The sequence below is a fragment of the Cupressus sempervirens genome, chromosome 7 (assembly GCF_028749045.1).
Source record: "Cupressus sempervirens isolate cs-2001-9-10 chromosome 7, ASM2874904v1, whole genome shotgun sequence".
NCBI lineage: Eukaryota > Viridiplantae > Streptophyta > Pinopsida > Cupressales > Cupressaceae > Cupressus > Cupressus sempervirens.
The window spans coordinates 802,127,490-802,153,466 of NC_143124.1; the positions used below are offsets into that span (position 1 = coordinate 802,127,490).

At 33.0% G+C, this 25,977-nt stretch overlaps 1 protein-coding gene, 3 non-coding genes and 1 pseudogene across 4 annotated transcripts; 2 read left to right on the forward strand and 3 right to left on the reverse strand.

The window, feature by feature from the left end:
* The first annotated feature begins 2,080 nt into the window (after nt 1-2,080).
* Nucleotides 2,081-3,411, forward strand: LOC149549815 (fasciclin-like arabinogalactan protein 12 pseudogene; annotated as a pseudogene).
* A 4,328-nt stretch (nt 3,412-7,739) lies between these two features.
* Nucleotides 7,740-8,336, forward strand: LOC149549816 (fasciclin-like arabinogalactan protein 6). Its single transcript, XM_089794383.1, has one exon. The coding sequence runs from the start codon at nt 7,740-7,742 to the stop codon at nt 8,334-8,336; it is 597 nt and encodes a 198-aa protein (XP_089650509.1).
* A 5,425-nt stretch (nt 8,337-13,761) lies between these two features.
* Nucleotides 13,762-13,833, reverse strand: TRNAT-UGU (transfer RNA threonine (anticodon UGU)). Its single transcript has one exon. It is a non-coding gene; the product is annotated as a tRNA-Thr (tRNA).
* Nucleotides 13,834-13,961: 128 nt separating this feature from the next.
* TRNAP-AGG (transfer RNA proline (anticodon AGG)) lies at nt 13,962-14,033 on the reverse strand. Its single transcript has one exon. It is a non-coding gene; the product is annotated as a tRNA-Pro (tRNA).
* A 153-nt stretch (nt 14,034-14,186) lies between these two features.
* Nucleotides 14,187-14,267, reverse strand: TRNAL-AAG (transfer RNA leucine (anticodon AAG)). The gene has a single exon. It is a non-coding gene; the product is annotated as a tRNA-Leu (tRNA).
* Nucleotides 14,268-25,977: the final 11,710 nt, after the last annotated feature.

A 25,977-nucleotide genomic window follows, 5' to 3' on the forward strand; every position in this document is an offset into this window, starting at 1 on the left:
ATTCATTTAACTCTTTAGAAATAGGTGATTGATTCTTTCCTCCCTCTTTTTGCAAAGGACACATACGTTGGCCAAACTAAAATCTTTAATCAGATTGTCTAGGGTCGGAATTTTCCCATGCAAAATAGCCCACCAGAAGAAATTGATTTTGGGAAAATAAGTTGAGAGTCCTAAACCTTCTTCTAGAAAATTATATCCCCAAAATCCCCAATGAGAAGAGAGTAGGCAGATTTGATTGAGAAATCCCTTGATTGGGTCAGAGAGCAAGGCACTCTATCCACATGATCAAACATAGGGATCCTAACCATAAATTTAAAAAGTCATAAGGTCTTGAACATCTTGGCCAAGTTTAGGTCCGTTAGTCTCCAACATAGCTTGGTCTAGATAATTGGTAATCAAATTACCAAGATGGGGGATTGGAGTCTTTTTCAAGTGGTTGAACCTCCTAGTCTCTAGAGTGAAATGGCCAACCCATTTGTCCTCCTAGAAACACATATCTTTATTATTACCTAGCAACTAGATCACCCCATTAGCAACATACTCATGCACTTGAGCATATTAAAATACTTTTATTGTTTAATGAAAGATAACCCTATCAATATAGATTTATAATAGAAAAGAAAAAACATAGCTTTTTTTTCATTATGAACCAAATTAGGTATCAAGATTTCAACATACATTAAATCTAAAAACAATAATCCTATTTTGTGGATATCACATATTAAAAAGCTTATAATTAATATAAATAGCCACACCCTATTAAATGTAGATCAAAACATATCTAAAAATACATCTAATTACAATAAAATTGTGATTTTAAAAGCTTAATGAATATACCTTCTCAATGATGAATACACCAGTAAGAATTATTCTTTGAATGCACAAAATAATAATAATATAAAACACAACTTGAATATTATACCAATTATTATCATCTTGAATGTTTAAAATAACAATGAAATTCTAAGTTCTGATTTCAAAAGTATAATAAAACACCTCTAGTTTGGTTATACCTTCTTAATGATAAGTTAAAGAATTGAAAATTATTGTTAAAAGAACACAACGATTATAATACATAACAAAATTTGAATCTTATATCAATATTTTGATACCAGCATTTTCTTGAATGTATAAAGTAACATGGACCGCTAAAAATGAGCTTTGAATAAACAAATTTTATACCAAAATACATGTAAGCATACTTGCAATTCTATAACATTCCTGAAGTCGTATCTCAATAATGAGATGGAATTGTATGAACAAATTTTATACTAATAATGCACGTTAGGAGGAAGCAAACAAAATGCACAACGTAATATGGATTGATTGCTAAAGTCAAATCTCAATTATGAGACAGGCCTCTATAAACAAATTTTATACTAAAATTACTCATATAAATCAGCTCCAACTTGCAACAAGAAGTAAGAAAATTGCAATTCTGCAGTATAAATTAGTTGCAACTTGTAAACAACCAAAGAAAATTGCAATTCTGCAAGGAATCTCCCAACACACAGCATAAAATTATCTTTTTCTAAATCTGTGGACGCAAATAAACAGCATTTTATGAATTGTCACGCCATAATTAATTATTTCAGAGCAATGTATCAACCAATTTGAGAGGCATTATTAATGAGCACCAACAACCATAGGAATACTTCATTCATTCACTCCATGTCTATTGTCTTGTAATCATTTAAAAAAGATCTAATGCCTCAAAACATGTTCTCAGCGTGGGGCAGAGCATAAGAATTAAGCCCACCCAACAGAACTTCATGCCATTAAAAGCATCACATGTGGGCTCAAGAAATTGAGCAAAAACAATGGAAGAATTGATCAGAACGTGCTGTTTGTTCAAGACATGCAAGCTCATAGACTTATCTTCCCATGCAAGAATCCATCATCCAGCTCATTGACAACTCTCTGCCACCACCCACGAAACTATTTTTTTATAGGTAAGGGGTCTAAGATTTTATTGAATGAAATTAATTATTATTATGTGTTAAGTTTGAATAGATTTGAATCTAATATCTCTCATTTTTGAAGTTCACAAATTACCATTGTGTTGTAAGCTCTTGCCTATATAAACATCCCATCTTCCTTGCACTCATCACAAGCAAGGAAGTTGAAGTTGCCCCCCCCATTGGTCAGAATGAAGATTGGAACCCTAATTTGCATTGTACTCACACTCTACTTTGTGGGCACTTCAGTGAGGGCAGCAAATGTGACCAACATAACTGGTGTTTTAGACAAGGGGGGGCAGTTCACAACATTCCTGAACCTCTTGACAAGTACCCAAGTGGGAAGTCAGCTTCAGAATCAGCTTAACAATTCACAGAGTGGGCTCACAATCTTTGCCCCCACAGATAGTGCTTTTCAGGGACTCAAAGCAGGGGCTTTGAATTCCATCACTGACCAACAAAAAGTGGCTTTTCTTCTCTACCATGTCTTGCCTAGTTTTTATGCCTTGACACAATTTCAGACCCTGAGTAATCCTCTGAGGACTCAGGCCTCTGGGAATTCAGGGTTGCCTTATAATCTCAATGTGACTACTTCTGGTGTTAACCAGGTGAATGTCTCCACTGGTTTGGTTGATACCCCTGTCTCCAATTCGCTCTATTCTCAGAAGCCGTTGGCGATTTATCAAGTGGATAAAGTCCTCCTTCCTGTCGATATATTTGCGCCCGCTCCAACTGCTTCTCCTTCTCCTTCTCCTTCTGTCAATGGAACCAAGACTATTGCCCCAACTAGTTCCGCGACTTCTCCTTCTGGTAGTACTGGAACAGGTACTTCTGGTTCAATGGTAGTTACTGGATCATGGGCTCAGGGCTTGCTTCTTGTTTCTGGCTGCTTCATTGCGCTGTTCTTGTAGTAGCAGTGGATCAGATGGACGGCTCAAACATCACGCAGCAAGGCCTGATTCTTAGGCTAAAAGTGTTAAATAGTCAAAGTTGACTTATTTTTCCAAGCTTAATTTCTCCGTTAGTGTGTGGTGTTTAAGGATGGCTGCATTGGATGGGATGAATGGAATAAGTTTGCGACAGCAGATGCAATTGTGTATGTGCTTTTCAATTGAAGTTTTGAATCATTTATGTGATTTATCATCAGGAAGAAGCAAATCAGATCTGTGGGTTTTACCTGTGAACTGATTGTTTTGATTTGGTGGGTGCATTGTTGAGGATGATCAATGTTTTCTTGATTGGAGAAGTGTGGGAATGGCTGTTTATGATCAACAGGGGCTAGGGTAGATTAAAAACAGAGCCCAAGTTTGAGGTTTTGGGCTATTTATTTTTTCAATTGTTTTGGTGCAGGTCGATTTTGACCCATTTCGTCTTGTTGCATTTGAAAGATCTTGTATTGAAATTCCCTGTAATTTATGAATATCAAACTGTCTGGTTTCATGGTTTCATGCAATTTGTGTAATATGACAATGGTTTGTGTGACTATTGGGAGATGCAACCTAACCTTTGTATTATCATTTGTAAGTGAATGAGTAGAGTGTGTATTATTTGTGAATGTGAATAAAATCCTGTGATTAAAAGGTGAAGTATTATTATGCTAAAGCATCTTAGGGGGTTATGAATGGTGAAGTGAGTATTTACAAGAGCGGCAAAAATATGAAGTCATAAAAATGAGCAGAAAAAATATATATCACATCATGAGTAAATAAAAACAACGAGATTATATGTTATGTGTAGATGAGTTTTGAAAATCTACAACGAAAGATGTAGTAAAGCATATTCTAAAAATTTAAATCTTAATGATGGATAAATGACATATAGTGAGGTGTGAGTACATATTGATCAAACAAATTATTGATTAGTTATAAATTATATATATACAAATTGTTAGGATGACTAAAATGAAGGTGACAAAATAAATTACAAATCTTAGAAAAAGATATAATTATGAAATACAGGGCTATTATATTAAATATAAAAATAAGATAAAATGTAAATATATATATATATATATATATATATATATATATATATATATATATATATATATATATATATATATATATATATATATAAGGTCAATTAATTAACAAATGTACTTACTCTTGGGTCAGGTTGCAGAATCTCCCCCTTCACCTTTGGGTGGATTATGTCTTGGAGGCGTTGGGGGGTGCCCTCAAGGACTTCTTGATGGTAGATATTGCATCTTCCAATGTGTTTAGGACAACATATGCCTATATCTTGGTTGAGATCAACGTCTCCAAGGGACTCTATGAAATTATTAAGTTGAATTCTTTGCATGGCCCTTGGATCTAGCTTCTTGATTATAAGGGCATCCCCTTTTGATGCAGGATATGCCACAAGACCGCCCATCTTGTTGCCCATTGCTCCTCTAAAAAATCTAGACTAAAGAAGTCTCCTTCTTGGTGGAAGGGGGTTTTGGATAATCACTGCACTATCTATAAAGCTTCTTCTGTTGGGAATGGTGACTCTTCTTAGGACACTTTGGTGGCGAACTCGACTGTTGTTTCTAATGGCATGACTGTACCTATGGTGGTGACCTCTTCTGATCACCCTCTTCCGAATTCTGTCTCTAGCGATTCAATTGTTACCCCTCATGCAGCTTCGTCTCTGGATATTGCTGCCCCAACTCTGAATGTTGTTGATCCTTCTTCTGTTGCAGTGCGTTCCTTGACTATAGGGGTTTTAGGGGATGGTTGTGGTGTTGCTGACTTTGCATGGTAGAAGGCAGCTGATTTGGTGGAGGATGGATGGACCATAGTAAAAGGTTAAAAGGTCATGCCCTCCACCTCTTTTGATATGGCATTATGTTCTCAAAAGTTGGGACCGAAAGGGAAAACTTGAGTTGTGGTTGCCCCTTTCTTTGGTTTTCTTAGCTCTTTTGGCCCGTTGTTCTTTGTTGTCTGACATGGTAAGGAACTTATTATCTATTCCTCTTTTTTACAATGGGGTTTGAGGTGCCCATTCAAAACCTATTTGTGTGGCTGATGAGTACTATGTTATTTGTGATGTCACCCTAGTCGATGTATCTTGTTGGGCAACTTGTTTCATCTTTGGGCAGTAGTTTTGTTTGGTTTGGGCTTCATTGAAAATTTTATGATTTGTAAACGGTATCAAGCTCCCTTCAAAACCTGTTTTCCTTAATAAAAAATAAATGTACTCAGTGAAACATAGATTAACTTATATTAATTAGCTAAAATAATAATTGCATTAAGTATTTGAAGACTAACTGTGATGAGTATGAATACTTACCATAAGAATCAATTGAAAAATGATATTTATAAAAGAGTAGGTAAATTAATTTGTCATTGTTTCTTAATTAATATCTTTGTTTCTTCAAAATATTAATTTTTCCATGCTAACAACCATAAATTTGATTCAAATTGTCATAAATCTAGGTTGTCGTGTAGCTCTAATTTGTATTGTGTGAGCATGATTACTAAGAATTCAGATCTAAAAACTTTTCTATTTTTTTCTTCATGAAATTTGAATCAATCAAGATAGTTAATAAGAATATTATTTAGAGATTTATCAATTCAATAGATATATAAATTCTAGAGTCAAATCTTTAAAAAGTAATTTGAATTAAAGACAATGATCAATATCAAAAATATCTTATATAAAGATATAAATGACTCCAGCAATGATAATGTAGATCTAACGCTTCATAATGCAAAGATATGAGAATCCTCTAGTAATTTTCTTTTATCTTCACATGTGATTTTCTCTATCTTCTCATTGCTTGTGAAGTAATTTGAAAATGAATTGATTGTAATATGAAACAAATACTGGCTGTATGTATTTACTAGTTCAATATTCACTACTATGTCCAGAGCACAATATAATAAAACTGTTAAAAGTCAAATCTCATTAAATAGAGCTTCTATTAACAAATTTTACACTATAATATGGAGTTTCTATAAACAAATTTTACACTATAATATGTATGTCAATTCTTGGTTAAATGCACACTGTGACATGGAGTGCTGAAGTTAAATAGGCATTATGAGATTATTAAACTTGTATAAACAAAGAAAATGCAAGACGGAACATGCAATGCAGCTTATTAAAAATGCAAAGAACATGGCTTGCTTTAGAATCAATTCTTATTTTTTATGAGATCATGTATCAATATAAACAAATTTATACCTTGCTTCCTTTGCAACTAAGCGTATAAATCTCTCATCTTCCTTGCACCCATCACAAGCATTTCGAACCCAAAATTCAAATCGAATCGCGTTGTCCCCATTGGTCAGAATGGAAATGAGAACCCTAACTTGCACTGTAGTCACATTCTTGTCTAAGTACTCAAGTGTAAAGTAATAATTGAATTATGAATAAATTTTTTGTTCTTTTGAGATGGTTAAATGGGGCATTGTTGTTTTTGATTTATTGTATTTGTGTGGTGTATTCATATTGAAGATGAGGTATCTTATTAGTGATCTCAAAGTTTTGAGTTTATGTAGTGTGTCTATGTCAATCACTCTTAAACATCACACACTAACAAAAAAATAAGATTGAAAAAAATAAGTCAACCTCGACTATTTAACACTTTTAGCCTAAAAATGATGCCTTAGCATGTAATGTTTAGATCCACGCCAACTATAATATCTCTTATTTGTAACCTCGCCTGACCCAAACCAACTTAAAAGGAATTCTAAAATAATAAATAAAAATAAAAAATGAAATAAAATTATTAATTAAATATAATATATATACCATATACTATTTACATACCATCTTGACCAATTGTAAGAGTATTTGATTTATCTTTATATAGGATTGACATTTGATTCTTACTACTTTTCTAATAAAAACAATAGACCATTTATAAAATAGACTACTCTATTAGAATGTTTTACTAAAATAAAGAATAATTATATAAGAAATGATATAAAATATAATAAAATTAACATAAAAATTCAAACCTAATATTTATCTAGGACATGCTAGGGAGAACGTGACATGTATTGGTAAAATCAATCTTCATTATGACATGCAAAGAAAAATTCTATTGTGAAATTATGTTTATGGTATTCTGAAAGTGCTACTTGCAGAGGGTGACATGGATTTTTGAAGTCAAATGTCCATTATTCAAAACATCTCCATTAAAAAAAATCTACCACTTAAATATTATAACACTATCATGTCGAGGGCACAATATAATAGAACTCAAAAAGCAAAATCTTATCAGATGGAGCTTGTATAAACAAATTTTATACTATGTTAAATGCATGTAATGTGACGTTGATTGCTCAAGTCAAATATGCATTATGAGATAAAACTTGAATAAATAAACAAACAAAGGACACAACGTAACATGCAATGCAGCTTATTAAGAAGAGCAAATAACATGCATGCACAACGTAACGTGGATTGCTTCAAAGTCAATTCTCATTAATAAGATCATGCTTTTGAATAAACAAATTGTATAACTTTCTTCCCTTGCAAGTATCCACCTCTTTGACAGCTCTCTGCCCCATCTTTAAAATTCATTATCTTTCTATATTGAATCCCTCAGAAGCCATTCTGATCATAAATTCAAATTCAATTGTAGCCCGTCTCAAAAAAAAAAAAAAGTGTTTAGGTGTACAATGAGTGTTAAGTATTCCATTCATTTTTATAAGAGACAGATTTTTGTGAACCACTCACTACTCATGAAATGTAAGCGGATGATAAAATCCCAATAGGCACAATATCGCAAAGATGAGAACATTAATTTTCATCATACCCACACTATGCTTTGTGATCAGTTCAGCCATGGCTGCAAATGTAACAAACATAAGTGATGTATTAGAAAATGGAGGGCAATTCACAACATTCCTAAGCCTTTTGACAAGCACCCAAGTGGGAGACCAATTGCAGAATCAGCTTGATAGTTCACAAAATGGACTAACAATTTTTGCTCCCACAGACAATGCATTTCAGGAGCTCAGTCCAGGGGCTTTGAATTCCATCACAGACCAGCAAGAAGTGAGTCTTCTTCTCTACCATGTGTTACCTACTTATTACTCCTTGTCACAATTTCAGACCCTGAGCAATCCTTTGGTTACTCTGGCAGCTTCTAATAATGGAGGGCCTTTTAATCTCAATGTCATATTTCTTGGAGTGAAGCAGGTGAATGTGTCAACTGGTTTGGTCAATACACCAATCTCTAATACAGTGTTTTCCCAATCTCCCTTGGCTGTTTATCAGGTGGATGAAGTTTTGCTTCCTCAAGAGATATTTGGGAGCAAGCCCCCAATTTCATCTTCTACTGCTACCGGACCAAGTACTTCTGGTTCAATGGTAGTTACTGAATTATGTGTTCAGGGCTTGTTTGTTGTTTTTAGTTGCTTTGTTTCTTTGTTTTTGTAGGGAATAGCCTAATCTCTAGACAACATGCACTAAAGACGAAACAAAGTCAAATTTTCTTTTTTCTTACATTCACAAAAACGTAGTGAATTTTTTCCAATTTTTTTGTTGTTTTCGACTACAAACTATGCAGATCATGAAGATCAAATGCTGAAATTTTCCGAAAAATCCATGATGTTTTTGATTTTTTGGAAATTGGTCAACTGTACAGTTTGTAGGGAGGATAGCCGCCTCCTTTTTGTAATAGTATTGAATAAAAAGGAAAAGGTAATTTCTAATTATTCTTAAACATTACTAATTTTACATATTTAACACTTTTATTCTAGAAATCAAGCCTTTGTAATGTTAAGTCACCTGATGATTTTCTACTTTAGAATATTGGAAAAAATCTATTTTTAGAATCTCAAATTTGTGGGTTGGCCTGTGAGTGGGTTTTGTTTTTCTTTAATGGATACATTCTTGGGAGTGATCAATGTTTTGGATTGGAGAAGTGAGAATGGAACATTTGATTAACATTGGCTGCAGAATGATTAATTCAAGGCTTGTTTGTCATTCTTTTTAGCTGCTTTGGTGCTTTATTTATGTTGTAGCAGTGAAAGGGATTTGTGGCTTTGGCCAGCCAATAAGATGGTCGTTTTGCTTTGGTGGTATTTCTTTGGATTGGCCAATAGTTTTGAGATGGAGAGTTGTGGGAAAGAGGTTATGATGGAAAAATATTAGAATAATGAGTAACTAAATCATTCATACTGAAAAATGTGTCGAGGAGAGTTTGATATAATCTTTAATTTGTTACCAATGAGTTATCATGAGTATGTGTAATGCTAGATTTTCACAAATAATATATTATATTGTTTATTTTTATTGTACTATCATGGTATTAGATCAAGAGTAGCTCTATCATTGGAATAGTGAAGAATACGAGAGCAAATTGAGAGGAAGTTTTCATAGAATTGGAGTAACATAGGAGTGGTCGGTTAGTTTAGAAGCTCAAATGTTTGAGGTCTTTAAAACAAGAAGACAATATTTAGTTGTTTATAGTCATTATCTGTGTCCTTGGTCATGGTAATATTAGAGTAATTTACTAATCTATGCAATATGTTTGTTCAAGGGCTTATGTTGATGACATATCAGCCTTGGGAATTCATGCATTTCATATCTTAAATTTATTAGATATTAATATTTAGCTTTTTAAGATTTAAATAAAATTTCCTCTAATCTATTAGAGTGTAAAAGAAAGGAAAAATAGATGTTAAAGCTTAAAGAAATAAATTTAAGAATAAATTGTCAATGATGGACTAAGTTTTAGCCTCAACTTTGAAAGATTAATTCAAGTTTGAAAATAAACAATAGATACAATGATCAATATGTAACACCACAGATCTTGGAGAACTTGACAAAAAAATTAAAGATAAATGTATAAATCCACCATATTATATGCATAGATTTTATAGACTACTCTGCTTAAAATAACCACATAAGATTTTACCAAACAATTTCATATAAAGAAAAAAAGTCATAAGATCCCTCATCACTAAGGAAAATAACACTAACAAGAAACAATAGCTCTCAAAGAGCTAGAATCCCTTTGAAGTAAAATATTGATTTGTGCATACAACATGACGAGTAATTGTGACAATAAGAGTATGACTAATTATAAGTTGAAGATTGAAGTTGTATGAAAAAAATGATACATTTGAAATTATTTAATTTATAGATTAGTTTAAAATTGCTTGGTAAAGTTTATAGGGAAAAAAAAATCATAAATTTGAAGTTTTGTAGTTTATAAATAGATTCAATTTTTTATTTTTTTTGAAAGACACATTTAACTTAATAGATTCAATTTTTAGACATTATAAGTTGATTTCTAAATTTGTATAAATTAATTGATATTACTATTTTGTATTCTTGTACATTTTTGTTGAGTATTTTATAAGTAGTATTATAGATTAATTTTAAGATGTAAAAACTTTTGATTTAACACAAGTTTAAATTTTTTTAATAATTTAACTTTATATATATATATTGCATTATATAATTTCTTTAATAGTTTTAATTTTGATTTAATATAAATATATTCAAATCATATATATGTTTAAAAATATATTCAATAACTAAAATATTTTTTTAAATATTGAAAAATAAATAAATACTTATTTAAGATAAATGAAATAATAAATTATTTGTATCTAAAATATTAGAATTTTAAAAAAAAATTATTTTAAAAAGATTCATTTAAATAAAAATTTGATAAGAAGTCTATTTATATAAAAAAAAATAGAAGTCTAATATATTCTAGATCATAGCAAAGATTTGTAAAAAATATTAATATTCATTAATGTATACGAAAATGTCTAACACTATAATGATAATATAATTTACCAATCCTATTGAAATTGTCTTATAAAATTATGATAAAAGAAATCAATTATTAATTGTAAAGATATTTAATTGAATAGTTTAACAAATAAATAAATTTATTACAATTACTTTGATTATTAAATTAAATTATAAATCCTAACAACAACAATACTTTCAATTAAGCACTCATGTAAATATTCTGAGTGGAAGAAGGTAATTTCTAGAAGGTGCTAGAAGAGTGGAAACACTTGTTTGTGACTACACTCTATGTTTTCCTTCCATTATTACTGGCATATATTATCAAAAATACAATGAACTTCAATTTATATATTCACATTAAGCCATGCTCGAGTGCCCTACTGAAATGTGAACACTTAGTTCACGGATCAGTGCCATGGTAAAAAATGTGTGTGCATCTACTCATAGTTCTGGAGATATTTAAGAAAATAGAAATTTGGAGGTAGAAATATTGGATCTTGTTTGGTTTCCTATTACTACCTTTTGGCCTAGTTATCCATGGAAGGAGCAAACCTCTTCCTAAAAGGTTATCTAGTCACGACGTGAGTGAATCATGGAGCTTTATGTGGTAGAGGGTCTAAACTATGATAGAATATTACAACCTTTTCACTATTTACACATTTCAAAACCTGAGAGGAAAGAATGTCAACCTGAGACAAACCCTATGTGAAAAAAGGGGTTATGAATGATTTTAGGAGGAGGAAAGACGATGCATTCAATCACGAGCTTATGAATTATGTGGAATTTTTGTGTCTTTGGATTACAGAAGGGCTTTGTGTTTTTTACAATTACATAGAATTCAGAATTCACGCAGCTATCTAGGACCAAATCTGAAGGATGTCACATCTACTTGGAGTAGAGAGATTGGATAGGTATGCCATCAGATTTCGCAGAATTGGACGATAAGTTTGTAGCCATAGTTTCTCCATGGTTAGGCTTTTGCAAGCTTGGAGAATTCGTGAATGTTGGAGAGTTTTATTTCTCTAATTTTTTGTGTGCATAATTTTTTTATCCCTAAGGAAAATGTAACTAAAATTAATTTAAAAATAAATTGATTTTTTTAACTTTAGTAACTCACTGATTTTGGTTGTGAAAATTAATTGTGGCCTCAACTAAAAAAATTAGTTCCCTTCCTGTGTATAGGTAGGGACTAATAACTATGATCTTTTAGCCCACATGGATAGCAAAGTTGGCTTGAGGTTGTGGATAGTTCCCCATGGTCTCAGGTTTGACTCTGAGGCTTGAAATCACCCGATAGATCTGGCTTGCCAGCAATTTGGTCCATCCCCAAAGATTATCTCTCTTCATACTTTCCCTTTTGTGAACCCCAACTTGGCAATGTGTAAGCCCAAGGTAAGGCAGAGTTGGTTGGATAGGTATTAGTCGTGACTCCTCATACTTGCCCGCTTGTGAACCCCAACTTGGCAATATGTAAGTCCAAGGTAAGGTGTAGTTGGTTGCATAGGTATGAGTCACAAGGATACCCTGAGTTACCAAAAAAAACAAGTGTGATCTTTTATTGATTTACAATTGATAGATTATCAATTTCAAAAAGATTGCCTACACAAAAAATTTACTCCAAAGTTGTGTCAAAAATTTCAAACCCTTTATATTGTTTTTGAAAACTACATAAATATTGAATCTTGATTTCTCAGAACTACAACTATAAAGACAAGTCGATTTGGATCCTAATTGGGCTCAAAAAAATTATCTTTAGTTTTTCTTTTCAAAATTTAGGTCTCAAACTCAAATTGTGCCTTTTATTTATAGGCTTGTATCCACATGGCATAGAAAAAGAACTACAATACAAAACGCCTAGGTTTATTTAATCATGACAAGAATAAGAATGGAGAAAGAGAAGACGATTAGGCCTACCCAACCTTTATTATCCTATTAGTAGCATGCTTAATCCTATTCCTTTGCTAGTTTGAAATTGTGCTTGCATTTTCTTTTATAGCTCTAGGATCAAGTTGAAGTTGGGAGTAATGGTGAAACAAAATCTTACCTTCTTCAAGTAGAGGGTCTTCTTAGTCTCACCCATATGTTCTTTAATCTCCAAAATCCTTTCTTGGAAACATTAAGATTTCTTTTGATTCTTGTTAGCTCGCGATTGACTCTTCTTACATGCTTCCTCATTGCATCAGATTTGTTTTTTAATGATAATAGCATTATCAAGGGCCTTGCCAAGCTACTCCTTGAAGGTGCAGGGGAGGGTTTCACTAAAGATATCTATCTCTAACATTAATACATTAGCAACATTATTTCTTATAATTTTATTTGCAACACTTGAAGACCTTCACGCATTTCTTAGGCCTTCAATCTCTGTAAGTTTAGTTTTGGGTTTCATTTTGGGAGGATGCATTCGCATTACAAGTCCTGAAATGAAGCACTAACTTTTTTATACAAAATTAAAACTTCTCTGTAGTGATCTATGAGTTCTTGATCAAGAGAGTCCTTGAACTCAATCATAACTATAGCTTCATCACTCGCTCATGATAGCATCAAATGACCTCTCATATGACCTCCAAGTTGAAGTTGCACTCACCACTCCTCTGGTATCTCGTATATAATTTTCCTTGTTAATAAAACTTTAATATATAAGAGCTGCTGTATTGAAATTCATTGGATACATAAGGTGGTTGGTTGACCAAGGTTGGAAGCCTATAGCAGGTTGTGTCTAGGCTACTCGTTGTCTTCCTCTTTGCCCACGACTAGAGTTTCCACCTATATAGTTCTAGCTCGTTGAGTGCCCACAATGATGGCGTAAAGTGTTTATTATCTCTTTGGCTTAGGTTGAGCCTAGAGCATTTTCAACTAAAACCGTTCTTTGGCGCTTGTTTGTCTTAAATGTTCGTGGGAGGCTCACCAACGAGGTTGGATTTATTGGACTTGTTATGTGTTGTGTAGAAACTTCTAATGCAGGTCACTTGATAAGCATCACAAATTATTGATCTTATGGCAGCACAACTAAAACCTGACAAGTTAAAACCTCATAACCAGAGTACAATTTGACTGGTGAAGAAAAGGCGCTGCGTGCAAATAAGTTATGGAATGCCTCCACGCAGGATCGAACTACGGACCTTCAGTTTACAAGACTGACGCTCTACCACTGAGCTATGAAGGCAGACTTGTTCACAATCCAAACCTTGGCCACTTACTGCAGATATTTCACAACTATATAAGAAAACAAAAACCTGAACCTCGATGGAAAAGAAGATGAAAATGTAAAGTGCTGTCTTAATCAGCCGAGAAGGGGCATTCCGAGAATTGAACTCGGGACCTCTCGCACCCTAAGCGAGAATCATACCACTAGACCAAATGCCCGAATACAATTTTCAAAGGTAACCTTGACTACCAAACAGTATTTCAGTTTAAAAGCAACACCCAAATGCCCGGATACAATTACAATTTTCAAAGGTAACCTTGATCACCGAAGACTCTTTCAGTTTAAAAGCAACAAATTATAAAATGCAATCATGTTGAGAGTGGGATTTGAACCCACGCCCTTTCGGACCAGAACCTTAATCTGGCGCCTTAGACCAACTCGGCCATCTCAACGCATGTGAAAATTATTTGAAAACATTCCACTTTACCGTAAACAAAGTTCCATAAAATTCGTTCACCCCGCATGAAATATCATAATAAATTTAAACGGATTTGGAAATTGAAAAGTCGGATTAGTTGTATGACAATGGCCAAGGTCAGTGATCATTGTATTTTCATTCAAAGTGTGAGAATAACGTCATCCGTGGCACAATGGTGACTTTGATTATTGGGAGATTTTGTATTTGTTTGGATTTAGGGTATTTTATAATTTTGATTTCTTTATTTTTTAAGAGGAGAGAAATTTGGGTTGTTTTTTTCAACCTTGAAATTGTATATTTTTAATTTAGAAATTCAAGAATGTCAAAAATAATATATGTTGTTGGATATTTACAAAATAATTTAACAATAATAGAAATTCTATTTATGCTTCTCGGTAAGATTGTGTGTATTTTTTTATCATCAACCTTTTGGAGCATACTCAATGATCAACGTTTCTAATGATGGATCATTCAATATGACCCAAAATGTTGATGCTAAAACAATCATGCGCAATCATACCCAGAAGCATAAATACAATATCTTAGATTGTTGAAATTTGTTATCAATAATAATAGTAATATCAAGTACTTCAATTTTATTGCGCTTGTCAACTTCTAGTTTAAATTCCATTCAATTAAGGCTATATAATGTGATTAATAGAGAAGTATAGGCCCTATCCACAACTCTAATCACTAAATTACTTTCTACATATTTTGGATATCACATGTCCTCTCAAAGGTGGAAAAGTACATGGTGTTTCTTCAATTTTGAAAATTTTACAAAGTAAGATGTCCTTTGATTATATGTTATGCGAGCCAATTTCAAGCACAAAAATGTCTAAGCATGTATTAGCTTGATCAAATATTGAATGTGAGATGTTATGTTTCTTCAAAGGCCAGAGTAAGACATCATATATGTTGTTGAAATAATGTACAGATTTGTGCTTCAAAGATTGCTATCACATATTTGAGAGATGTGGTGCCATTGATGTCAACATATCTCTCTGTTTATGATAGTGTTGCAAAAGTTAGAGATGATATATGCTTGATTTCAAAGGCTGAACCTAAACATGTGCATGAAGCATGTCAAGATAAACATTGGGTGAAAGATGTGGAAGAAGAATTAGATCAAATCCAAAAGAGTAATACATAAATTCTTGTTCATGGACCTAAGGAAAAGAATGCGATAGGTACTACATGACTTTTCAAAAAAACAATGAATATGATGAAGGTGAAGTTGTAAGGAATATATCCAAACTTGTTTGCAACGAATACACACAAATGAGAGTACCGATTTTGAGGAGACATTAGCTCATATTGCTAGAATTGAGGTTGTTCGATTATTTCTTGCTTAAATGGTACTTATAAATATTTCAAAGTCTATGACATGGATGTTAAGTCCACATTGTTGAATGGTGAAATGAAAGAGGAAGCCTACATAGAACAACAAAATGGTTTTGCATTGACAAATCAAAGTAATATGGTTTGCAAATTGAAGAGAGCTTTGTATGGATTGAAAGATACCCCTAGAGCATGATACACAAGATTGGACAAGTATTTATCAAGGCTTGGATTCAAAAAAGGTACTGCTGACAACAATTTCTATTTTAGGATTGATCATGCTAACTTTTTTATTTTTGAATTCTTTGTTAATGATTTCATTTTTTATGGGAATAAAAATTTAAGTAAAGATTTTGCTAAAACAATGTAATGTGAATTTGAGATCTCTATGATTGGTTAGATGAAATTCTTTCCTTCTTACAAATTACACAATCATAGATTGGAATTTTTATATAACAAGTCAAGTACGTGAAAGAGTTGTTAAAGAAATTCAGTATGGAGGATTCTAAACCAATTGCTATGCATGTGGTGACTAGATGTATATCAACAAAGAATGATGGTGCTCACAAGGAAAATTAGACCACACGCAAATCAATTATTGGATGTCTACTTTACTTGACTCAAACAAGACCATGTATTATGAGTATTATTTGTATTGATCTTATATGTGAAGTATATCTTAAGGAATCTCATATTGTTTCTCTGAAAAAGATATTGAAATATTTGAAAGGGAAAGTTGACAGTGGGTTATGGTATCCTAATACTTAAATAGAATGGAAAAATAACAACTAAATCGGTGTTGGGTTTTAGTACAATTTTGGTTGCGAAATGGGCCTTTGTTTTGGAAAAAAAAGTCAATGCCCAAACAAATTGGTCACTCAGTGCCACTTTTAGCACCACAGTTAACACCATAATTTGTACCATGTTTGGCATTGACTATAGTGTAACAACCTTGCCAACACCATTTTTCACACCAAGAAAAGAAGATGCCAATTGTTACTTATAGTTTAGTTTGTAGTTGTTTTTCCTTTTTCCTTCTTGGCATGCTCGACGTTGTCTTTTTCTTCCAGTTACATATTTCTAATTTTGCATCCATTTTAGCTTCTATTGTAATGTCTTCTATTGCTTCTAGCTTAAAAAAAAAAAATTAGCCTCATGTTTTTCTTCTCGTTTACTTCTATTATAATGTCATTTGTTTCTTCTATTTTTCCTTTCAATTTGGCCTCTTAATTTTCTTCTATTTCTTCTTCCAAATTTATTCATGGTTTTCTTCCATTATAACATCACTTGTTGATTCTCACTCTTCTTTGTAGTTTTCTTACCTTTTTTCTTCAATTATAATGATCTTGGTTAAGGGTAAATCCTTTGGATTAATGTTGGCCTAACAGTCATTTGTAAATCCTTTAACCGGGTGACATTCCAAGTGAATGGTCTAAAGTCCTCTAACAAGGCTCACTCCTAACAAGGTGATTGAAATCTTTTAACAGGGTCACATTTAACAATGTGTATTTTAACCTTTAACAGGGTTGGCCTTTCATAGGGCATCACTTCAAAAGAGTGAAAAAGAGTAGCATGTTATTAGTGGTTTTTCCCAAATTGGGTTTCCATGTAAATCATTGTGTCAAGTGTGTTGTTGAATTTGTTATGTTTCATATTTACATTTCTGCAAATTGATTTAACAGTAACCTAAAAGTTTTAAGTGATTGCATAATCTTATGGATGCATGCATGATGATAAATGTTTTATGGGTTCACTAAGTTGTGAAAAGTTTTATTTATAAATTTGCACCTTGGATAATTGATTCACCCCCCTCTCAGTTATTATAAAGAATTCCAACAGTTTCTTCTAGGTTTGATTCCTCTATAATGCCCTTTGTTTCTTCTAATTTATCTTCTTTGTTTTCTTCCAATATTGCTTCTATTTTTTCATCTTGTATTACTTTTGGAATTGCTTATGTTTTTGCTTCCATTATTGTTGTGGTTTCACAATGCACACCCCATTTCTCCTGGAAATGGGGAACCCCTAGTAATTTTTTTTGTTTTCCAAACCCCTAGTTAGGGACTTGGGTCTTTTTTTGGAACACCACCCAAAGTATGGATCAAGCCCTAGACCTTTAACTAAGAAACCTAGATGTCAGAATAGAGATTTTTTTTGAACAAAATGGTGATTTTTAGTGCTAAACGACACACTAGCGTACCTAGCGCACATGCACACCCATCTAGGGTGCACAGGTGCATTATATGCACAAGTATGCACTTTACTCCTTTGGAGATGCACACCTCCAAAGGGTGTGCACCCTCCCCCACTCTCTTGCTTGCACAATGCGCAGATGCACATGTGCACATGCACACTATGTGCACAGTTGCACACATGCACACTATGTGCACCTTGTCAAGGTGCACACGTGTGCTAGTGTGTAACTACACACTTTGCCAATTTTCCAAGGCAAATTAGCGCACTATTGCGCACTTTGCCAATTTTCTAAGGAAAATTAGTGCACTAGCACACCTTCCAAGGTGTGCTAGGTGCGCTAGTGCACAAAAACTAGCTTTTTTGGGTGGAAAATAACTTTTTGACTAGTGTTGACCCAATTTTGTCAGTTAGAGTACTAGGGAGTCCTCTTTTGGGTTTTTCAACACAAGATAATTAATGTTTGCTTCTTTGTGCAGATAGAAAGGCATCCTTAACTTGTTGAGGTCATAACTTTTGACCTAGAGCTCAGAATTCAAAACCGTTTACACCTTTAGAAAGAAGAACTAAAAATATAATTTCAATCGCTAAAACAACGATCCTTTGACTACCCAGTTTTAGGGACCCATGAAAGTTTCAACTTGAAATTTTGAGCAGAAGACCTCTTAAAAAGCCACTTAAAAATGCCTATAAAATCTTGTTTAAAAATGTGAAAAAGTTTCAAACATTTGATCATTCTCAATAGTTTGGATCACCTAGTCTCTAACTAGAAAGGATTAGGTAGTTAGAGAGGAAAAAAATCAAGGAATAGACTTCACAGTGCATAAAGTGTACATAACATGAGGGTGTGGCACATAACACGCATGTGCATAGATCATCATAACATCTTCATTATCAACAAAAATAGAGATCTCACCTAAGTTGGTAACCTTCACCTTCAAAGGAGTCACACATAAGTTTTTATTCATGAATTTACACTGAAGATCAAAGATACAGAGGTTGGACACATGGACCTAAACAAGTTCCTCATCTTATGCAACTATTAATGACAAGATTCAACAAAGGTGCCTTAGGATTTCAGATAGAAGAAGCAGAAGGAGTTCAAATCTATGAAAATTTTTGGCTATAAAGAGGGTATAAATCATCAAAAAAAGGGAAAAAGAAGTACACTAGAGTTGTCGTAGACCTCGTCAGAGAAAAACCCATAAACTATTTTCAAAATTGAGAACTTTATTTTTTTGGTAAATTGAGCACCCTACACAAATTCCCTAAAGGTGTGTAGGTGTGCAAGGTGCACTACTCCAAAGGTGTACTACTCCAAAGGTGCACTAGATATTTTGAAGAAGTTAGAGGTGTTTTGATAGTTAACTATTAGTTCCTAATTTAGAGCTTTTCATGCACTGAAAATGCACTCTGATGACAATTTAACTCCTATAAACATTTAGAGAAGGTCGAGCTTCCAGTGACTCCTAGACCCTCTTGTAGCTTCTTTCTTCTTATCTACTATTTCTTTCTTTGTTTTAAGACATGTAAAGGCTCATGCACCCATTAATCGATATAAACAAGGGTGGAGTCCTACTTAGCACCATTTAGAGAATTAGCTTCTACATAATTAGATTTTTTTTATTAGTTTTAAGAATATTATTTGCATGAAGAGATCTCTCACTCTTAACACAAATTGAGGAGATGATTTCTTATAAATTCAGGAATGTAACATGTATCTGGGGCTATTATTTTGATGCAATAATATATGTTATTGGTGCTCTCATTCTCAGTGTAGCAATTCTTGATGGAGTGTGTTATATTTTTTGGATGTATGCTCATTATGTGTAATGGAGTCAATGGTTTTGTTGTGTTATTTTGATTGAGTGATCTTTTAATTTTGGTGTTTTCCACGTGTTTACAAATTCTGCCAACGTACTTAGTTAGAGTAGAGATCACCTACTATTCATACATAGCTTTTTGTCTCACATGAGCACACTTTCTGTGGCCTTGTGATCTGATGATAAGTGAAACATCTTATGATTACTAAATTTCCATTGGTGATTGCATCAATAGAATTAAGGAAGCAATGCTCCTATTTTCATTGGTTACCTACAAATATTTTGATCTATAAAACGGATCTAGACTATTTGCAGTATTGAATGCTTAAATAAAATCAAATTAGTGGAAGTCTTAATAAATTTATCATAAATGAAATCAAAACTTAAGATGAGAAATAGAATTGAGAGAAAAGAAGATAGAAAGTGCAAATAAAGTTTGGTTTTGGAGTTCGCCACAAATGTGACTATGTCTCCGGGTCAGCTCCAATAGAGTACGATTGATCCAATTAATCTCTAGAAATCAATTACAATCATGCACCAAGACCATTTCTTCTAGCACTTTGATAGCATAGCAATTCTCCGAAGTACAAAAATGGCTCTAAAAATCTCCTAAAAAAATTTTCCCTATTCCTTTGAAAAACTTCACCAAGACCAATTTCTCTCCGAGTCTCTCTTGTTGTTTTTTTTTCAAAATGAACCTAGCCCCTTTCTTTTTATACATGAAATTTGCCTAATTTGGCCCAAAACCAATTAATCCATAATTAGGCATTTTAACCATAAGACACCAACGAATAGACCCTTTTTCATTTTTATATTTTGGCATTACATTCATATTTGGGGTTTAGTTATTAATAAAATAACAAATAAGCTCTATTTAAAGAGTGGGCAGTTTGTTTGTTTTAAACTCAAATAAAATTATGCCCCACATATAACTAAAAGCAACACATGGCGCAATGGCCACATAGCTTTTACACCCACCGCAAGGTCAGGGGTTTAAATCCACGGGTTTTTTAAACTAAACTTGGCGGCAGGAACTGTAGAACAAGATTTTAGTGTGCAAGGAACATTAGCAATGAGAGAAACATTCACAAACTAAAACTTAATTCACATATATGCTTAGACAAAGAAAGCAAACAAGAAATGCAAACCTTAAAAGAGAAAACACTCCATGCTTCCTTGATTTTGTAGATGCATCCTTTGATGTGGATGTATGCTTAGGATGCTCAAAGTTGCTTCAATGGTGGATGGGTAATGGCAAATTGGTAGCTTTGTGAGCTCTCAATTTGGCATTATAAGGGTAAGATCGATGGCTTTGGTTCTCAAAATAGCATGGTAACTTTAGCTCAAAGATTGTTGATTGAAATGGCTTGGGATGGGATTCAATTTATAGGCCAAGGGGTAGAGGGATGGAGGGCTTAGATGCAAGGATGGGGAGATGGTTAAGGAGGGCTAAGATGCACTCAAAGGTGAGCACATGGATTGTGCTTGTTTAGCACAAATGGGAAGGTGACACTTGTCACAAGGAGGATGAGTGTGAGAGGGTAGGGTAAAGGGTTGGTTAAAAGCATGATGAGTGGGGTTGAGTATGTAAGAGAGGTGTAAGAGGAATGAGTGTGGAAGAGGGAAGAGTGTGGAAGATGAATGTAAGAGTCATGAGTGGGCTTGTAAGAGTCTTTTATGGTTTGTAAGAGCACTCATGACTTGGTGGTTGGGATTTTTGAGGGGAGACTTTGGTTTGGATTAGGAAAGTCTTAAACTTGTTTAAGGAATGTGACAACATTAGGGGGTGGATTAGGCTTGGGTTTAGGATTAGATTAGGGATGTTAGAGATGTGCAAGTGGATGGCATTAATGAGGGTGGGTGAGTTAGTGGCTAAGCTTGGTTAGTATGGGTGGATGGGGTGGATTAGGCTAAATGGAGGATTAGGGATAAGTTAGGGGTTTTTGGATTTGAGGATTTTATTTATCAAATAGATTTATTTAATAAATGGGGATTTTTGGAATTAGATAGAAGAATAGGATTTAATTGATAAATAATAGGTTTATTTGATTTATCAATTAGGACTATAGATGATTAATTAAATTAATCAACTAGGGATGGCAAAAGATTAATTAAATAAGAATTTAATTAATGATGCCTTTAGAGATAACTAAATAGGATTACTAAAGTGGTGTAATCAAATTTAGGTGTCTACAGGAACAATTTAAATAGAAAATTTGTTAGAGGGTGGCAAAGAAGGAAAGTGGTAAATGGGAGGTTGAAGGTTCAAACCTCCTCAACAAATTTTTAAACCACCAAATTCAAGCTTGAGGTGCCATGTGGCACTATTTTATTTGCTCATATTTTTGACATGTGTCATCACCTGAGCTGCTAATATCATGATGACATCATCACTATTACATTTTGCCTCCAAAATTCAAACAGCCATATCTTTCACATATGAAGTCCATTTTTGATGAAATGAACACCATTGGAAAGCTCTCATCAGGCTCTTGATTTTGAAATCCATTGTTGACCACTTTTGAGATGGTCTGATTTTGCCTATTATCTAGCCCTCTGGTTTGCCTATTGACCAAAACTTTGCCCAAGCATAACTTGCACGAACAAACTCCTTTTCGCTCCATTCAAGTTGTGTTGGAATCAGGACGCTAAGATCTTTTTGATGTTGCAAAAATCTAGAGATTTGAAGATACTTCAATTTTCACTAAAAGTATCCACCAAATCATCTTTTCAAAGGCTTAACTTGTAGACTTTTTGTTTCCATGGCTTATGCGTGTTAGGGATTTACTTTTCAAGTCATTTACCTAAACTTCTTGTTACCCTATCTTCATTATTTTCTTTTACAAACACTTGGTTAATTTAGGAATTCATATAGTTGCATAGTTAAAACTGTATTCATTATAAACAAAAAATAAATAAATAATATTTCTTTTTGTGTGGTTATTATTTTGAGATAGCAAGTAGATTCAACATCTTATCCAAAATTGGTTGAACTAGCAAAGGCCTCCTCAAGAACACTCACATTTATCTTCTACTGAGCGGATTCTAGTACATCACAAGATTCCCTAGAACCTTGGAGTTGATCCCAGATTAGCATTTCAAGAGAGGAGTTTGAAAGGATTCCTGTAGTTAAGCATCGCGCAAAATGATAGCTCAACAATTATCACCTTTTATTATTTCTATTATTTCTTCTTGTGATACCTCTAGTTTGATGTCTATTATGATTTCACTTGTTACTTTCACTATTTCTTCTAATGTTTCTTCTTGTGTTGCTTCCATTATTTCTCCTAGCTTTTCTAATAATTTTATATATGATTCTACTTCCACTTTGTTCTACTACTTTTTCCTTTTTGTTTTTAGTCTTGCCTCTCATTTTTCTACTAAGTTTTCTTTCATTTTAACGTCTTTTGTTGCTTCTAGAACTACTTCCATTATTTCTCCTTTGTTTTCTACTAGAATTGCTTCTATTTTATCTTCCTTGGTAATGCTAAGTTTTGGTTCCAAAATTTCTTTTGATTTGGCTCCCATTGTTGCTTTTTTAACTTCTGATAATGATTATTATCTTACTTCAATTTATTATTAATTTAATATTTTTTCCCAATCATGAAACCCATATTGACACGAAGAAGGTATACATCAAATTGCTTTTAATTTAATTTAATTTGACATCTACACAAATCAACAAATTAAAATCATCATATGTGATAAATACCCATCCAAAAATCATCAACCACTTTCAACATACAGTTTGAAAAGTGAATACTGATAAGATCATCACATATAACTAAAATGAGTGAAATTCCAATATGATAGTAGATCAAAAACATCATAAAATGATACATGCCCAATAGTCAAAATAAGTCAAAATGATAAATGTACAAATAATATAAGTAAAAATGATAAATTATGTCACTGAAAATGATATTGTCCAAGATGATACATGTCCAATTGGTATAAGAAAAAATGTTACATGCCAAAATGTATCAACTCCATAATATGGTATTGGAGGTTGTGAAAATGATATATATGATGATAACCATGAAAATAGGCATCATAGTGATATACCAACATCATTCATAATGTAGTCTATATGATCAATGAGGTATTGATAGTTTACTCTCAATAATTTAGCTAGATATTATTATGTTAATATGTCAATATGTCAATTTTCATTTCTTCATTTGTGTTGTTTATTGATGCATAAGATGAGTTTCAAAGTACTTCTATGTTGTCCCTAGATTGCTTTCAACTATCCCATTATTTCATGTTGAGAAAAAACTAGTGTTTTCCTTAAAGGGAAATGGGGGACAGTCGTGCCTTATTTTCATCACATCATTTAATTAATGACTATAGACTTTCAATATCCCATAAGTGTACTCATATAATTAAGTTATGAGTTGTATCATTTAATTAATTAGTCCTATGTTGATTTGATTTAACTTCTTGTCTCCCAGACATAATATACTAAGGAGCATTTCCTTGGTAATGTTGGAATACTTAGAATAATTGAGAGGGGGGGTGAATTAGTTATACAAGGTCCAAATGTACAAATAAATTTTTTTTTGGTACTATAACTTATTATTATGCATGCATTGACCATTCAATATCTTAAACATATGCATATTGTTGTCCTATGTCAAAATAACTTTGTAGAAATGTAAGCATGCAATACCACAAAATCAATCACACATTTTGACACAAGGATTTTATGTGGAAACCCAATTTGGGAAAAGCCACCAATAATTTGCTACCAATTTTCACTCTTCTAAAGTGAGCCCTGTGAGGATCTAACCCTATTAAAGCTTACAATGCATACTATTAAATGTGACCTAGTTAAAGGATCACAATCACCCTATTAAAGGATTTTACATGGAAACCCAATTTGGAAAAAACCACTAGTAATTTGCTACCAATTTTCACTCTTCTAAAGTGAGTCCTATGAGAAGCCAACTCTATTAAAGCTTACAATACACACTATTAAATGTGACCTAGTTAAAGGATTACAAACACCCTATTAGGAGTGAGCCTTGTTAGAGTACTTTAGAACATTCCATTAGAATGTCACCCTATTAAAGGATTTACTAATGACTATTAGGTCAACCTTAGTCCAAAGGATTTATCTAGACTGATACAATTGTTAGAGTATAATAGTAGGACTTGATCTAATAACAATAACAACTCACTTACAAATTATAGATCTCACATTTAGTCCACCATTCTTTGTGGCATTCATCCTCTTCATCTCTGACAACTTGTTCACCCTTCAAACCTTCATTACCTTAAGCCTTCTTTCTTTGTATGCCAACTACAGACTCTTCTATTCAAACATCATATGAAGCAATACCCTAGACTTCTTGTCTTCCTTAGGTTCTTGCAAATGACAACAATTGCTTCTGGCCTATTATCTCTATAAATAGAGAACTTAGATCTTTTTCTACTTAACAACAATCATCCATTGTAGGGTTAGGTAAGATTCAATGAATCTACGCATCTTTCCATTTTATTCCCTTCTAGAAACTTCCTCTACAATCCTTTGAATTCACCTCAAAATAGTTTATCTTGAATTATGTGTCACCAACTCATCATAGTAATATTTCACATACTTAACACAATTCAAGAAATAAACATTGTTAGCTCAGATTTGTTAAATCTTGATCTAACACATTTTACTAGCACTCGATAATAACACTCTATTTTATGGGAAACCATTGTCTTTTGATGCTTGACCAACACTAGGTTACTTGATATCCACTAAATTGTAGTAGAGAGCAGATTTCCACAATCCATAGAATGCAATAGAATTTTTCTAGATTTGATTGTGTTGTAATTTTTGCATCAATGTTTCAGATCACACCCTGTGATCCATGTTCTCTTTCTTCATCCTGATGATGGATCACAAAGTGTGATCTAAAATGTTGATGCAAAAATTACAACACAATCAAATCCAAAAAAATTCTATTGCATCCACTAAATCTTTCCTGGTGCTCATACTAACTTGATTCACTCAGCACCAACTATATTTCTCTTGCTTGACATACACTAAACTTATTGCTCGACTTTAATTAATTTTTTGCTAGGCTTGTACTAACTTTTCTTGACTTGTACTATTTTCTTGGTCAGGCTTGGCAGACACATTTCTTTACTTAGCCTTCTTGTAGTCTTTGCTCAAGTATCTTTTCATCATATCCTTAAGTAGATAAACAATACAGTATACCATCAATATATTTCTTGGTCTTAGTGTTTCTTTTATACACCAAATAACTCAACCTTTATCTAGGTTCTCTTGCTATCATTTCTTTTCAAATCCTCTTCATCAATCAATCAATTGAT